Source organism: Kwoniella shandongensis, chromosome 14, assembly GCF_008629635.2.
Source record: "Kwoniella shandongensis chromosome 14, complete sequence".
In the NCBI taxonomy this organism is placed as follows: Eukaryota; Fungi; Basidiomycota; class Tremellomycetes; order Tremellales; family Cryptococcaceae; genus Kwoniella; species Kwoniella shandongensis.
In genome coordinates this window covers 480,824-494,991 of record NC_089300.1, presented here as the reverse complement: position 1 = coordinate 494,991, position 14,168 = coordinate 480,824, and the positions used below count along the sequence as shown (strand labels likewise).

The following is a 14,168-nucleotide window of genomic DNA, read 5'->3' as shown; positions in this document are numbered from 1 at the left end:
TGCAGATGCATATTATATGAATCCACTCTCTCGTAAAGTCTTGGCCAAAGCAAACATTGCCTTTTTACCTCTGTCCACCCCTTCCCACATTGTCTCATCTTCTGAACCTGTGCTAAGTGATACAAATTTCTTCTCGCCTCCTATCTCATCCACAAGACAACCTTCCAAGAATTCCCTTAGGATCATATCTTGTTCTCTCCTCTGTTCGATACTCAGACCACCGGATTCGGGGTAAGCAGAAGAGACAGAGGAAGAGGATTGATATTCTGCTTCTAGGAAGATACTTTGGGCAAGTGGGTTGGGTACGATGTATACACGCAAGATGATGGGCGGTAGTGGTGATGAGAGAGGGGGAAAAGTGAGCGTTGTAAGGAGGAGGGAAGTGCCGGGTAAAGGGGTAGGGATGGCAGTTGAGGCGGTGGATGTGGCGGTCTGCACGAAGGGGTGAAAGTTAGCTCCTTCTTGACTATGCAACGAGAACTAGGCGAAGTGGACATGACGAGGGTTCATGTGAGGGCAGTACAGCGATGGCACATGACCCGACACGGCGCGAAGATGTGATCAGTCAAGAGGAAGCACCAAGACACAGGTATCGCTGCTCGCAGAAGATCCCAAAGTCCACTCACAGCTCGTGCAGCTTTCGTCAGACCCATCACGAAGGGACTCAATAACGATTGTAACATCGGGACCACCGCGCCACTCGGTCTAACAGCAAGACATCGGAATCGTTTGGGTAACTTTTCTTTTGTTTGTTCGGCCTCAACACCGGTCGATGTCGAAGGCCCCTCTGGTATTTGGGATGCGATTTCAGTCGACCCTTGTTGTGCTGATGATGCGTTTGGTCCTCCAGGTGGTATATCGATAATCTCGAATCCATCTTCGTCCATCGTTCCTTGTCCTTGCACATTCCCATTCTCACCAAGAGCTGAAGTCTTCGTATCGGGCGAAGTGACATCTATCACCATTGGTGTGGATGACGATGCTCCAATATCATTGCTACTACTCAAAGTACCGTCGTTCACTACTTGAGTAGCGGAAGATGAGGGTATACTCCTATCGTCCAGAAAGAGATATGTGACATCGTCCCTCGTAGCTACTGCTCCTGCTCCCGAGGCAGAGGTGGATGCGACTGCGTTGGAAGTGGGCGGTGAGAGGGAAGTGATAGTAGTTAGATAGCGAGAAGTGGGTGGTGATGAGGGGTCAGAAGAAGGGAATTGGGCTCGATATGTTCGGAATTGGAGTGCTGTTCGAGAGGGTGTATGGAGCTATGTAAGAGGAAGTGAGCACAAGGTCGACATGAAGGAAGATCCCCCGAGTGATATGCTAATGGGGATAGAAGACTGGTCTGATTGAACAACATTACGGTCCCCCACTCACGCCGTAATGTTCAAGAACGCGAGGCAAGACTATATCGGCGAGGGATATCGACCTTCCGGGAGGAGGAGTGAATGACCATTGTAATTGTCTTCTCGGACGCTATCAGCTCAAGTCTCTAGCACGATGTCAGGAGCACGATCAGCTCACACTGTATATCCCATGGCTGTTGATCTTTATACAAGCAGATGTGGGTCGAAAGAGGTATACAATTACACACATCGCATATGGACCCAAACGAATGGACGCAGAACGAGGTCTATCTTCCACGTCATCACTTTTGGTAGAGGCCGGGGACAAAAGTTGATGTTGACAAGTTCGGGTCAGTCGCGTCCGTGTTCTCTTTTAACGACAATTGCATGACTACCTTGACTGCTCACCAGGCTTCGTCACGCATAATACGCACCGCAATCACGACCAGGACGACTCTAGACGACATTCACGACTCAAGTGCATCTTCTATCCTACCAAGCATTCACTATCGCCCCTGACACGACAGTCTTCCCTATCTTCGCTCCTCCACTTACCTGTCGTCTGTGGGTTCATAGCCCCTACACCGGTCACTATGAAACTCACGATCAAATCATACCATCCCGTCGCTTATTGGAAATGGGACACCTCGACCGAACCCCACAAATTATACCATTACGCCAGTCCTGACGGAGATGGATTAGACGATGATGAGGAGGACGAGGATGTTTGTGGTATCTGTCAGAATGCTTATGAGGGGACTTGTCCAGAATGTAAAGTCCCAGGAGATGATTGTCCATTAAGTGAGTGGGCCTTTTCTTCGATGCTCCTACCTGAGGTTGGCGTGTGTCAAGTCGACGTCAAGGGTCTCTGCCTGCAACCTCTTTCTCTATCCATCATCCATTCGACACCGATATTGACTTGATACGCGGACCACAGTATGGGGAGAATGTACGCATGTATTCCACATGCATTGCCTCCTAAAATGGATAGACACCGAATCTTCCAAACAACAGTGTCCAATGGACAGACGGCCATGGGGTTAGTAAGACTTCTCTCCTCTTCCCTTCAATTGTCTCTTCCTCCTCCTCTGCGTTCCAACATCATTATCATCACTCTGCTTGACAAGAGCTGACATGTCATCTTTGTGGTGCTACAGTCACGGCAGACCGTAAACCGGACAAATTGCCAACGACGACGGACCGTGCGCCCGTCGCGACAGTTGCACCGGGACCATTACCTACCGACGAACAGAGACGCGAAGAGGAAGAACTAGAACAAGAAGAAGAACAGCGAAGAAGAGAGATGGAAGTGGATAGGTCTGGAGAGGTCGAAGAAGTTGGAGAAGGGGATAGTATGGAGGTGGATGGGAGATGATACATGCCGTGGCGCAGCGGCGGGCACAAAGGAGTCTGAAGGGGTGTGCATTGTGTTGTGTACTATATATATAATGTTAGCATTCGTTGTATTCTTCTCGTCATGCATAGTCCTTCCATCCCCCTTCCCCTCAACCCGCCAGGTCATTCAGCAAGCTGGCAGTCGCTTCTATGCATGAGTACCTCTCGTACTGCATCTCAAGTAACATTCGTTGTCGCCACCACCGCCACGTGTTCCCCCGCATCGCTCCCCGCAGCGTAAGCTTGCTTACATCGCCCTCGGTCTTAGCCTTGGTCAAATCAACTTGAAATCACACTTGTTCTCATCAGCTCATCACTGCTAGGTATCAACCTCTGTAATACTACCAAGAGGGTCTCGTCTGGAATTGTATCGTCAAGCTACGGTCAACATCGTTCCTCGTACATTCCCTCGACGTTCTCGCCAAATACTCGTAGCCGCTCGCCGACGCGGCCTGTCATCATTCAAAACATGACGACCCTTTCACCTTCCCTCTCTGCTATCGCTAGTCCCGATTCCATGCGTGCGATATTGGACGACACAACAATATTAGAGGATGGGGAGAAGAGTGGTGCTGGAGGTAGTAATGGTAATCCATTAATGGGCGAGGTAGAAAGGGATAGTAACGAAGTTGGACGAGAGACCATTCGGGAAGAAGAACCGGTCTCATCAAATGATCAAGTAAGTGGGCATCGTCCATTCTGTTCCCATAGCGACGAAAGGCTGACATCTTATGTGCCTCGTACCCAGCTAAGCATACATGCTTTCGCTCAACGAGGCGATACGGCCTCCCTAGCAGCTATGCTCCGCGATAACCCTGCTCTCGACCTCTCAGCGACGGATTCACAAGATGTCACACCCCTACATTGGGCATCCATCAATGCTCATATGGGAACATGTAGATGGTTGTTGGACAACGGGGCGGATGTCGATGCGATTGGTGGAGAGCTGAGAGCGACCCCATTACAATGGGCAGCGAGGTGAGTCGCTTTCCTCGTGGGCTTCGCTCGAGTCGTTCGGTCATACTGACAGATTGACTGAAATGCAGAAATGGTCATCTCTACGTGGTGCATCTGCTGTTATCGAGAGGGGCGGATCCGAACATTCTAGATTCACAAGGGTTCAACACATTGCATTTGATCACGCACTCCAGTGCAGTCATGCCCTTACTTTACATGGTGAGGATCAACTTCTGTCTTGGTTGCCAAAGTCAACAGGTAAGCTGATCACGCCTCGTGCAGTTGCATCAACCGGTCGCCATCGACGAGAAGGACAGCGATGGACACACCGCACTCATGTGGGCAGCTTACCAGGGTATGTAGCATAGCGTCCCTACCTTATGGACAGGTATGCCCGCTGATCGTACTACAGGCGACGCACTCTCCGTTGATCTCCTTATACGGCACGGCGCATCCGTTAATACCTCCGACAACGCCGGCATGACCCCTCTTCATTGGGCCGCAGTCAAAGGAAATAAGGTATCGATCAAACATCTCATAGAAGCAGGAGCGAGTCTTGATGCGAAGGAGGAATCAGGGAAGACGCCAAAAGATATGGCAGAGGAGCTGAAGGGGTTGGTGCCGTTTTTGAAAGGATTGGAAGAGGCGGGGTACACCGATCAAGGTGTGAAATTGATGGGGAGATTGAGCGAGGTGAGCTTTTCCGACGTGCGGTAGGCGTGGCCGAAGTGGATGAGGTTGACGGGATCGACGACGAGTAGAGAAATACGACATTGGCCCTTTTCGCTCTCCCCACAGTTGGGCTGGGCATCATCTTCAAGACGTTTGACCTGTTACCGATCTACGTCAGCTTGCCACTAGCTATCGCAGAATTCTTCACAATGCAGCTGGTAAGTCAGACTTGATCTGGTGAGGATATGTCACTCGAAATTAGCTGAACAACGTTATGCATCCGTCTTAGACCGTTACGAACTTCCTCCTCGGGCACCAAAAGTCGGAATACAAAGTCTCCGCTTCAAATTACTTTGCGTCGATGATCATCGCGAGTATAATATGGGTGTCGTGGTGCTGGGCTACCAGAATAGCGATGGGCACCCCAGGACACGCGTTCGGCAACCTTGGGTTTTTCGTTGCTTGTAGCGCATGCGCCTATAACTTGTACAGAGCAATCAGAGCGGATCCAGGGTTTGTGCCGAAAGGAACGAAGGATGCGGAGATCAAAGAGGTGAGTATGAAGGCCTCCATGATTGTGAGCTCTGCTGATACACACTCTGAATAGGCTCTCGAGGAACTGGTGGACGCTGGACGTCTCAATGGAACGAACTTTTGTATCATGTGCATGGTGGGTCTGCTTTGCACGAGACTCTTAGAAGCACGAAGAGAAAACTAATCTTCGTGGTTGTGGACAGGCCAAGAAGCCATTACGGTCGAAACACTGTCGGACTTGTGATCGTTGCGTGGCCCGTTTTGACCAGTGAGCCGGCAGTTTAGTGTATTGGCGACTGAAGCTGACATATTGGTAGTCATTGTCCGTGGATCTGGAATTGTGGTAAGTCGAAGCCAAGACAGGGTGAATGTATAGACAAACAATCCTAATGCCCCGTTGTAGTAGGGTACAAGAACCACCGATCGTTTCTCCTTTTCGTGCTGTTCTTGATAGCCGGTATATCGATGTTCGACAAGCTATCTTGGGCTTGTGAGTTCTCTTCCACCTGGTTCTTATCAACGAAATACGACTAACTCATTTTGCAGATACACAAGAAAACGCGCCAGAATACCAATCGACCCCTTCCCCTGGCCTGTCAATATGCGATATCTCCTCGACACTATGCCAAGCGGGCTCGTACGACGCTTTCCTCCTCTCAGTGGTCTGTTGGTCGACTCTCCAATTGACTTGGACGATCATTCTTGCTATTTCCCACTTATGGCAAGTTGCTCGACAAATGACTACGTTTGAAGTGTCAAACTTGGGTCGGTATGGATTTATGGGCGGAAGGGGAGGTCAAAGTTTGCGAGATCAAAGTGGGGCCATGAAGCAGGCTTTGGCAGTAGGAGCGGGTATCGGACCCTCTGGAGCCGAAGAAGAAGCTCGCGGTGACGAATCGGCTGGCCCTGATGGCAATTTCGTCCTCCCCCCTCCAGGAGGTGCACCACCCCCACCGTCAGGAGTCGGGGGCCATGTTCATGGACCGGAATGTCGACATGGATCTGGAGGTGGACACAGTCATGGCATCGGACATGTTTGTGCGGCGTTTGGGAAGATGTTGTCCGGACCTTTGATGAACATTCTAGGTCTGGATAGGTTTACGAAAGGGAAAGCGTTAGGAGGGATGAAGAGGGCTGGAAGGGATCAAAATCCATTCGATATGGGTTTGGTAAAGGTGAGTCTGAATTGTGGCTTCACATGAGGGAGAAATGGAACGCTGATTGACGTTACCATGGTAGAATTGCACCGATTTCTGGATACCAGACGATGAGATAGATTATACGTCACTTTATGAAATACCGCCAGAAGGATGGAGGGCGTATAGAAGGAAGGTGAGAATGAGAAAAGGTACGGGAGAGACAGGGGGGAAGGGGGGATATCAGATGGTCAGCGGGAGTGAAGAGGTTTGATGAGTCTTTACATCGAAGTTTTGTAATGAGGTGTAATGCTATGTCATGACTTTATGCATTCTAACGTGTGTACGTATTGTCACAATTCACTGTGACCAGAAGACTTGGTCGTAGGACATGGAGTGTCATTTTCGTGGAACACCATCAAATGGTGAATATCGTGTCGTGTTTCGCAGTCGATCGATACGATAGATGTTGTGAAAGGGGCATTCGACCGCCTTATCTGCACGTCGCTCCGCCTTTTGCCGCTCCTTGCGTCAAATGTTGAGGGAGACTAAGTACTGAATCAAAGTCGAGTATCACACAGTCGCTCCAAGCGCGAAGGGGTATAAGCGATTGACGATCATCCGAATCCTGGTCGTCTTTTCGCATTCTTGACCTGGGTTTGATGCGTCTTCGTACTCTCCCTAGCATTACTCTGATGATTGACGAAACTATCGTGGTCTTCAGATGATGAGCCGCTAGACCCGTCCGCGCTCTTTTCTTCTTCGTCCGACTTCCGTTCGTTGTTGCTATCGTTATCATGGTCGTGGTCGTCCTCTTCCTTGGACTGTCGTTCGTCGTCGTCGTCGTCTTCTCCATTCTGCGTTCCTTCGAGTGATGTCTCACCGTCCCTTGACGCTTCGAAAGATGATGGTGGTGGTCGATATCCCGCATCGATCAGTTGTGAAACCACATGTTCTTGCAGTAATATCCCTACGAACCGAATATTTCATCGTTAGCAGTGGGGGTGGGGGTACAAAGACCAGTGGTCGTTGTTCGGTTCCAATGGCAACTCACCAAGTGCCATCAACCCTTCCCCTTCTATAGCCTTGTACATATCCCTAATCTTATAACTACCCTTCCTCCTCTCTTTCCGTGGTAGATTCTTCCTACCTTTCCTAATTTCCAATTCTCCATGTCGATCGACTTGATCAGGTTCAACTTTGATCCGTGTCCGTAAACGAGATTCTTCGGCTTCGTCTTCATCTTCAGAGGTGTTGTCTTCATCCAACTCGTCTTGTGCTTCGTCTTCATCATTTCGATCTCCGCTTCGTCGCCGCGCACGAGTTTGTGACTCTGTTCTGTCCCTTGATCTCGGCCCATCGGCCTCTGCACCAGTCAGCGTAGGACCGTCACCCGTCCTGGCGCTTCTTGATCTCGATACGATCGATGCGACTCCCCTCGAATCTCGGAGAAGCAATAACCTCTTCCTACTTCCCCACGGATTATAACGCGCCTTCTTCTCAGGCTCGAAGAGGAGAGAATGGGTCGTGTAGAATTGGGAAGTGTGGGCGTGAATGGAAAGAAGTAGGTCGGTCGTTGGTATTGGAGTAGAGGTGCTAGGGGTAGCTATGGGATAAGTAGGATTAGTTATATGTCCACATTGAAGTGTGGTACAAAGAGTAGGTGCGTCACGACAAACTTGCAGAGCCAGGACTTGCGAAGTCGATGATCCAATATGACCACTCACCCGAGTCTGACCCGGTAGCAGGACCGTTCCGCTCCACAGCTCTTGCATTCTCCAATAGAGCCTGATTCGCCCTCCTGGTCTCCCAAGCCTTCTTGATCCGCTCAGAATGAGCTTTCCTCCTAGCTTCTCTCAGGTCGTCGTCGTCGTCGTCGTCCTCTTCTTTGTCAGATCCCTGTCCAAGATCAGGTTCTCCTTCATTTGATTCTTGTCTCTCTGAATCTTGGCCCTCCGATTCTGGCCCAGCTGATCGAGGAGATAGTGATTGGTCGATGGCTTTATTCTTGCCTTTGCTCCTCTTAGAAGAACTTTGGATAGACGAAGTCGAGGAGGATGAGCTGGAGCTCGAGCTTCGACTCGTTGTCCGAAGCCGTTTTGCAGGTCGAGATGAGGAAGATGATGGATCAGAAGAACGGGACATGAGGATTACGACCGTCCATGGACGGTAGTTTTGCAGCAAAAACGGGCAGAGTTGGTATAAAGAATGATGATTGTTGACAAAATCCAAAGTCGTTGGTAGTCTTCGAAGGAAACATTTCAGGCACGGTTCAACACCAACTTTTGCTCGTTCGTCCTTCCACTGCACTTACTTTCGTTTGATCACCCCTCACTTCCTCTTGGAATACAACAGACCAAACCCTCCACGGAACACAAGCGCAAAGCAGAGCTCGTTGGCATCATGGATTCCGACCTCGACCCCCAATTCCTCAATCTCGCCCATAAACTCCTTGCGGCCTCTCAATCCGCTCCTGTTTCCATCCTCCAACGCTTGCTCAAACAAGGCGCTCCGGCATGGTATCAGGACGAAGAGCTTGGCTGGTCATGTCTCCACTATGCGGCAGAACGAAAGGAACCTGAATGCTTGAGAGTTTTGTTGGAAGGAGGAGCGGTGTGGAACGCTGTTGATAAATGGGGTAGAACGGCTGGTGAAGTTTGTTTGTCATTGGGGGATGAAGAGGGTTGGGAAATCATCAGGAATGAAGGGATCAGGTCTGGTCAGTCCAATCATTCATTCTTTGCATGCCTCTGCTTTTGGGTCTACGTTTGGGTATCGAAAGAGCGAAGCTGACGCGGGAGATTCCATACAACAGAGATGCTGCATCACGCACTGGCAGGCCCTTCATCACCCGCCTCAGATTCTTCGACCAATATCAAACTACGAGCAGAAGACAAAACTTCAGCAGGGGACAATTTGACTTTCCTCAAGTCGAAATTGACATGGGACGTGGGAGATGATGGGAAGGAGAGAGTCCTCGATGCAGATGGCAATGGGTGAGTATCGCCCCACGCTATCGACCTAATAAGTGTTGCTTGCTGACGGACACGGGTACACAGTGTCATGATGGGTTGGGAAGAACCCCTCAGTGAGTGATGATCACAGACTCTGTGATTCCATTTCAACAGTGCTGAGAAACGTTCAGTGGCCGAACATGTACGACTGATGACCGAGGAGCATCCCAATGCTCAACCGGGTGCTGAGGGCATGTCGATTCTGAACGTTGGTTACGGCTTGGGTATTGTATGTCCTCGTTCAGCCAGTATGATTCAAGTACATGCTAACAGATCCGTCAATTCTCTCTCCCTTCTTCGCCAAATGATTGCATTCCACGCTTCTGTCACCTGCATAACGACCGTTTACAGGTTGACAGACTATTCCAAAACCCTCTATCACCCGACCAACCCAAACCTGCCCATCATACAATCATCGAAGCCCACCCCGAAGTTCTGGAATATATTCGTTCGAAGGGTGTTCATCTCATACCTGGTGTTCGTATCCTCGAAGGGAGATGGCAAGATTGGTTATTGGATCCTGAGAAGATTGGAGAGGTGTTGAGCGCGACTCCCGGTGGGATGGGTTTTGATGCTATTTTCGTCGATACTTTTGCAGAAGGTTATGAGGGTGAGCAGATTTATCTCTATTAAGATCGCTTGATTGGGTGGTTACGATACTGATCCTCTTGGACGATTCACAGACCTGAAGGCGTTCTTCGAGGTCATTCCTGACATCCTTGATGCGGAGAACGGTATCTTCTCATTCTGGAACGGACTCGGTGCGACCAGTGAGTTAGCCGCTATCTCACAGTTTGCTATCGACAAGTGAAGCTGACATGACCCTTGTTCTCTCTCTATGTAGACGCCACAATCTACTCTGTTTCATCAGCACTTGCAGAGCTGCATCTCGAAGATGTCGGTCTTGAAGTAGAATGGCACGATGTGCTTATCCCCGAGAGTCTGAGAGAAGAAGTCTGGCAAGGTGTGAGAAGAAGATATTGGGAGTTACCGGGTTATCGTCTACCTATCGGTAAGATGAGGTTGATGTGAGGCGACTACGTATGGATTGCCTTGGGTGTCATCCACACTCCCTTGATACAGTATATGCATATACAGTCGACGTCGTTACTTGACTCTTTACTCGATGCAATGCATCCGATGATCCATCCAATTCCACGTGCAACGCCTTGACCCGAAGTTGTTAAATATAGATCGGCAGGTCCGGCTCGGCTAAATCCGATAAGATTTCAACACTTTACCGATATCCCGAGTAGGAGAGAGACGAGTCACCAGTGATGGCCAGATGGGGGAAGGTGAGAGACGTGACGTGATTAGGAGAGATCTTCAAGTTGCGTGTTTAGCGCACATGGTATATCGCTAACATATCTCACGAACTCCCGCGAGACCACACATCTACTTCCCACTCCATCGGGTCTGACCCAATTTTTCGATTCGAGCTATCAGTGCTCGTCTTGGTGTTGTACGTCCCCCAACCTGACCCATATTCACTACTCTGCACTACATTTGTTGGTTCTCATTGATTCGCGTAGTGTCTTCCCACACTTCTGTCCTCGGTCAAACTTACCTTCCAGTCGACCTGTCACGGCCGGCCTTCAATGGACCAAGAGTCCTACACTCGCTTCTCCTTGTCTCGGTCTCGGTCTCGATCCTCTGCCCCTTCTTTTCCACCTGATATCACACGAATTCAAATTCAACCATGGTCCGATCTTCAGATGATACGGACGACTCAGGAGGTCAGCAGCTATCTGATACAGCCCACCTCAACGCAAGTTCGTCCCAAGTCGAGTCACACAACCAGTCTATCTCCACACGACCGATAACGATTTCCTCAAGCAGTGCAACGCTCTGTCAACTTGATGACGGGGAGGAGAAGGACAAGATCGTGGATCATCCACCCCCGATACTAGAGAACAATGCGGCGTCGACTATCACTCCAGCAACCAACTCGAACAAAGGTGATAGCGGTATAATTCGAGGACATAGTCTGACCCACGCCCACCAGCACCAGCATCGTCATCATCGACCAACTGATGCCCAGAGTGCCGGTCGAGCACGGCGACATACTATCACTACTCCCAGTGAACGTGCGCCCCCACCCCCTGTACCTGACATCATCAGTTTCTTCGACCCTGCCTCAGCAGGAGGCGGGGGACCTTTGGAGCGAATTGAAACTGCCCGAAGCGAGAGAGAGCGCGAAAGAGAAGAACGAGAAGCTCGCACCGGTGTCATCGATGGTGGTGGTGGGATCTTGAAGAGGTTCAGGACGACTAGTGGGACAACGAAAAGACGACCAACGTTTATCAAGCCCATCTTACCACCTCATCCACATGGTCCTGATGACGATGAGGAAGAAGAAGAAGAAGAGTTCGAAGCAAGACACGTCAGACATGGCTTGACCAACGAAGATAGTCTGGGTACAACACTCACTCAGGAGATCAACGAGAAAGATCATGAATATACAGACTCAACGAAAGATCGCGAAGGACAGACGGAAGAAGCAGCAGATGACGAGCTGCATGTTTATCCAGACGGAGGATACGGTTGGGTGGTATTGGTTTGTTGTGCAACTCTCGCAGGATGTACGATGGGGTGAGTGATCTCCTCCTTCACATCTGACTGCGAATTGTGATTCTAATGAGTGCGCTTGGATGGCAGTTGGGGTATGAACTACGGTGTGTTCCAGCAGGTAAGTAATCTACTGTAATACCGTCTGTCGCTGTACATCAGAACGAGGGATGTCTATGAAGTACTGCGTGTAGAACCGTCAAGATGCTGACACGAGATTCTTCTTGTGACGACCCAGTACTACGCCGAAAATGTATTCCGAGGCGCCAATACGTCAGTTCTGTCACTCGGCGGAACACTGTGTGCTTTTGTGAGTTCACGTCTTGCCAGCTATGTCATGACACAAATTACATCCTGACGCTGATTGCGTGACATGCATAGGCGATGAATTCGACTGCTTTCCTATCTGGGAGATATGGCGATCGGTATGGCTTCAAGGTGAGTTTCAACATGTTCACCATGGCTGGCTCTGCGGCTCTGCGTGGCACCCTCCCCTCCCCTAGTCCCACAACCAGATGGTTATAGCAGAGTTATGTGGTCTTTGTGCTTACGCCGCAACCGCAATTTTGTAGCGCGCATTGTACCTCGGAGTGTCTATCGCCTGGCTCGGTCTTTTCTTAGCGAGCTGGTCCACAAAACTATGGCAGATCATCCTTACCCAAGTGAGTTGTATGTGCTCATTAGTAATCTACCTAGTGACGTGTTGCGGTGTACGGAGGATGATGACTGATTACCTGTTGTTGATGTTTATAGGGCTTAATCACGGGTATCGGTCAAGGTATCACCATGCCCCTCTTCATGTCACTTCCTTCACAGTGGTTCTACAAGAGAAGGGGTCTTGCGAGTGGAATAGCAATAGGTGGCGCAGGTATCGGTGAGTCCAAGCACCGGAGAGCTTGGGTTCCCTGTCATTCCGACCCGAAGTTGGAACAGTGAATACTGATCGAAGCTTCTTTGGCGATCACTGTAGGTGGAGGTACCTCGTCCTTGGTGGTGAGGCAACTGTTGACAGCGGTGGGATATAAGAAGACCCTCTTGTAAGTCAACACACCGCTTCCTCTTTCCACCTTCAGACGCGTATCAACTCTCAATGTTAAATGCTAATGCCTATGGTGATGTCTGGCATTGCAGAATAATGTCATTCGTCAACCTCTTCTTCTGTCTGCTTTCCATTCTCCTCATCAGAACACGACCTACATCACCCGAGGCCAGAAGCGCTGGAAAGGGACCTTGGATCGATATGTCTGTGGTAGGCACTTCAGCGTTCTGGAGTTTGGTTTCCGGGATGTTTGTCGCCGTGATCGGATACGCGTGAGTATTGCCTTGCCAGCTCTGTCACACGATCTATCATCCTTCCCACAAACGCGATATGAACGGTGAAGGTACGTAGAACGTAAGCTGATGACTTTGCGATATCTCGAACAGCATGCCGTTCAATTTCTTGTCTCAATGGGCACAGATCAACTTGCCAGAATTACCGACACTTTTGATAGCTCTGTAAGTGGCATGTCTCTGTTGACCCAGTTGTTCCATGCGAGATGATGAAGCTCCAAGCTGAGCTTACACTTCACACACGTAGCCCCGTCACGCTCCTCGGTTTCACCGTATGTATCGGCCGTGCCCTGGTGGGCTTTGTGGCCGACAAATTGGGACCCATGAACACTTTCGTCCTCTGCTTCTTCCTCTCCGGCGTGATACAGCTCGCACTTTGGCTTACGGCCAACTCGTTGGCTGCAATCTGTGTATTTGGCGTCATGTTTGGATTGGTGGCGCCGGGCTATGTCGGGATCTTGCCGCAGAATGTCGTACAGTTGTTTGGCAGAGCAAATCTCGCTACCAACGTTGGCTTAGTGAGTGACTTGGTCTTCTGTAGCAGTCAAGTGCGGCGTTGTGGTTCAAACCACGACATGACGACTCGGTGTATCGATCATGTGCTGACGCCAAATCTCGTCCTAGCTGCTGTTGGCAAATGGACCTGGTAACCTCATATCTGGCCCGCTTGGCGGTGCACTATTCGATTCGAGCGGTGGAAAGAATTTCGACAAGGTCATCATCATGAGTGGTTGTTTCCAGATAGGTGGGGCTTTGATCATCTGCTGGGGTGAGTGTTGATTGACATCACAGGAGATCTACCCAAGCTGATATCTTGTGATCATTGGTCATATAGCACGATACAAAGCATGTGACAAGGTGTTCGCCAAGATTTAAAAGAACGAGCGAACGGCTGAGGTTGACAAGATCACGATGATGTCAAATCATACATTTCCAAATACATTTTGACCAATAGATGCATGTATATCTTTTCTACCGTACAATAGCTAAAGTTGAGGATCAGTAAGCTTGCACAATCAAGTGGATGACTGAAGGCCATAGGTTGAAGCAGCAACACTGCAGAACGCCGTGCCACTTTGAATTTGCCACTTTTACCTTTTTCATCGTCATAACCGGTGGAGTGAGTGAGTGACCGTAGATTTCACGTAGATCGCCTTATCCTTACCATCTTGCATCTTCATACACTTGCATCATTGTACATATACCCGTCCGAA

General features: G+C 49.8%; 6 protein-coding genes across 6 annotated transcripts; 4 read left to right on the top strand and 2 right to left on the bottom strand.

Moving 5' to 3' along the window:
- Positions 1-12: 12 nt before the first annotated feature.
- CI109_107271 (uncharacterized protein) lies at positions 13-1,538 on the bottom strand (the record flags this gene model as incomplete). Its single annotated transcript, XM_032003727.1, has 4 exons — positions 13-432; positions 627-1,265; positions 1,378-1,465; positions 1,525-1,538. The coding sequence occupies 4 exons, from the start codon at positions 1,536-1,538 to the stop codon at positions 13-15; spliced, it is 1,161 nt and encodes a 386-aa protein (XP_031862140.1).
- Positions 1,539-1,939: 401 nt separating this feature from the next.
- Positions 1,940-2,721, top strand: CI109_107270 (uncharacterized protein; the record flags this gene model as incomplete). Its single annotated transcript, XM_065967993.1, has 3 exons — positions 1,940-2,147; positions 2,284-2,385; positions 2,504-2,721. 3 exons carry the CDS (start codon positions 1,940-1,942, stop codon positions 2,719-2,721), a joined length of 528 nt encoding a protein of 175 aa, XP_065824065.1.
- A 489-nt stretch (positions 2,722-3,210) lies between these two features.
- Positions 3,211-6,314, top strand: CI109_107269 (palmitoyltransferase AKR1; the record flags this gene model as incomplete). The annotated part of the gene is made up of 13 exons (XM_065967992.1): positions 3,211-3,420; positions 3,490-3,719; positions 3,788-3,917; positions 3,981-4,053; positions 4,111-4,391; positions 4,460-4,588; positions 4,660-4,923; positions 4,978-5,040; positions 5,108-5,172; positions 5,222-5,247; positions 5,308-5,394; positions 5,451-6,079; positions 6,144-6,314. The coding sequence occupies 13 exons, from the start codon at positions 3,211-3,213 to the stop codon at positions 6,312-6,314; spliced, it is 2,358 nt and encodes a 785-aa protein (XP_065824064.1).
- Positions 6,315-6,657: 343 nt separating this feature from the next.
- On the bottom strand, positions 6,658-8,185 carry CI109_107268 (uncharacterized protein; the record flags this gene model as incomplete). The annotated part of the gene is made up of 3 exons (XM_065967991.1): positions 6,658-7,010; positions 7,095-7,646; positions 7,720-8,185. The coding sequence occupies 3 exons, from the start codon at positions 8,183-8,185 to the stop codon at positions 6,658-6,660; spliced, it is 1,371 nt and encodes a 456-aa protein (XP_065824063.1).
- Positions 8,186-8,443: 258 nt separating this feature from the next.
- CI109_107267 (arginine N-methyltransferase 2) lies at positions 8,444-10,086 on the top strand (the record flags this gene model as incomplete). The annotated part of the gene is made up of 7 exons (XM_032003723.1): positions 8,444-8,759; positions 8,856-9,036; positions 9,100-9,128; positions 9,186-9,283; positions 9,406-9,664; positions 9,738-9,824; positions 9,899-10,086. The coding sequence occupies 7 exons, from the start codon at positions 8,444-8,446 to the stop codon at positions 10,084-10,086; spliced, it is 1,158 nt and encodes a 385-aa protein (XP_031862136.1).
- Positions 10,087-10,753: 667 nt separating this feature from the next.
- On the top strand, positions 10,754-13,830 carry CI109_107266 (uncharacterized protein; the record flags this gene model as incomplete). Its single annotated transcript, XM_032003722.1, has 12 exons — positions 10,754-11,646; positions 11,713-11,743; positions 11,861-11,932; positions 12,004-12,060; positions 12,195-12,284; positions 12,376-12,496; positions 12,593-12,659; positions 12,754-12,933; positions 13,048-13,119; positions 13,202-13,472; positions 13,579-13,723; positions 13,790-13,830. 12 exons carry the CDS (start codon positions 10,754-10,756, stop codon positions 13,828-13,830), a joined length of 2,040 nt encoding a protein of 679 aa, XP_031862135.1.
- Between the last annotated feature and the right edge of the window lie 338 nt (positions 13,831-14,168).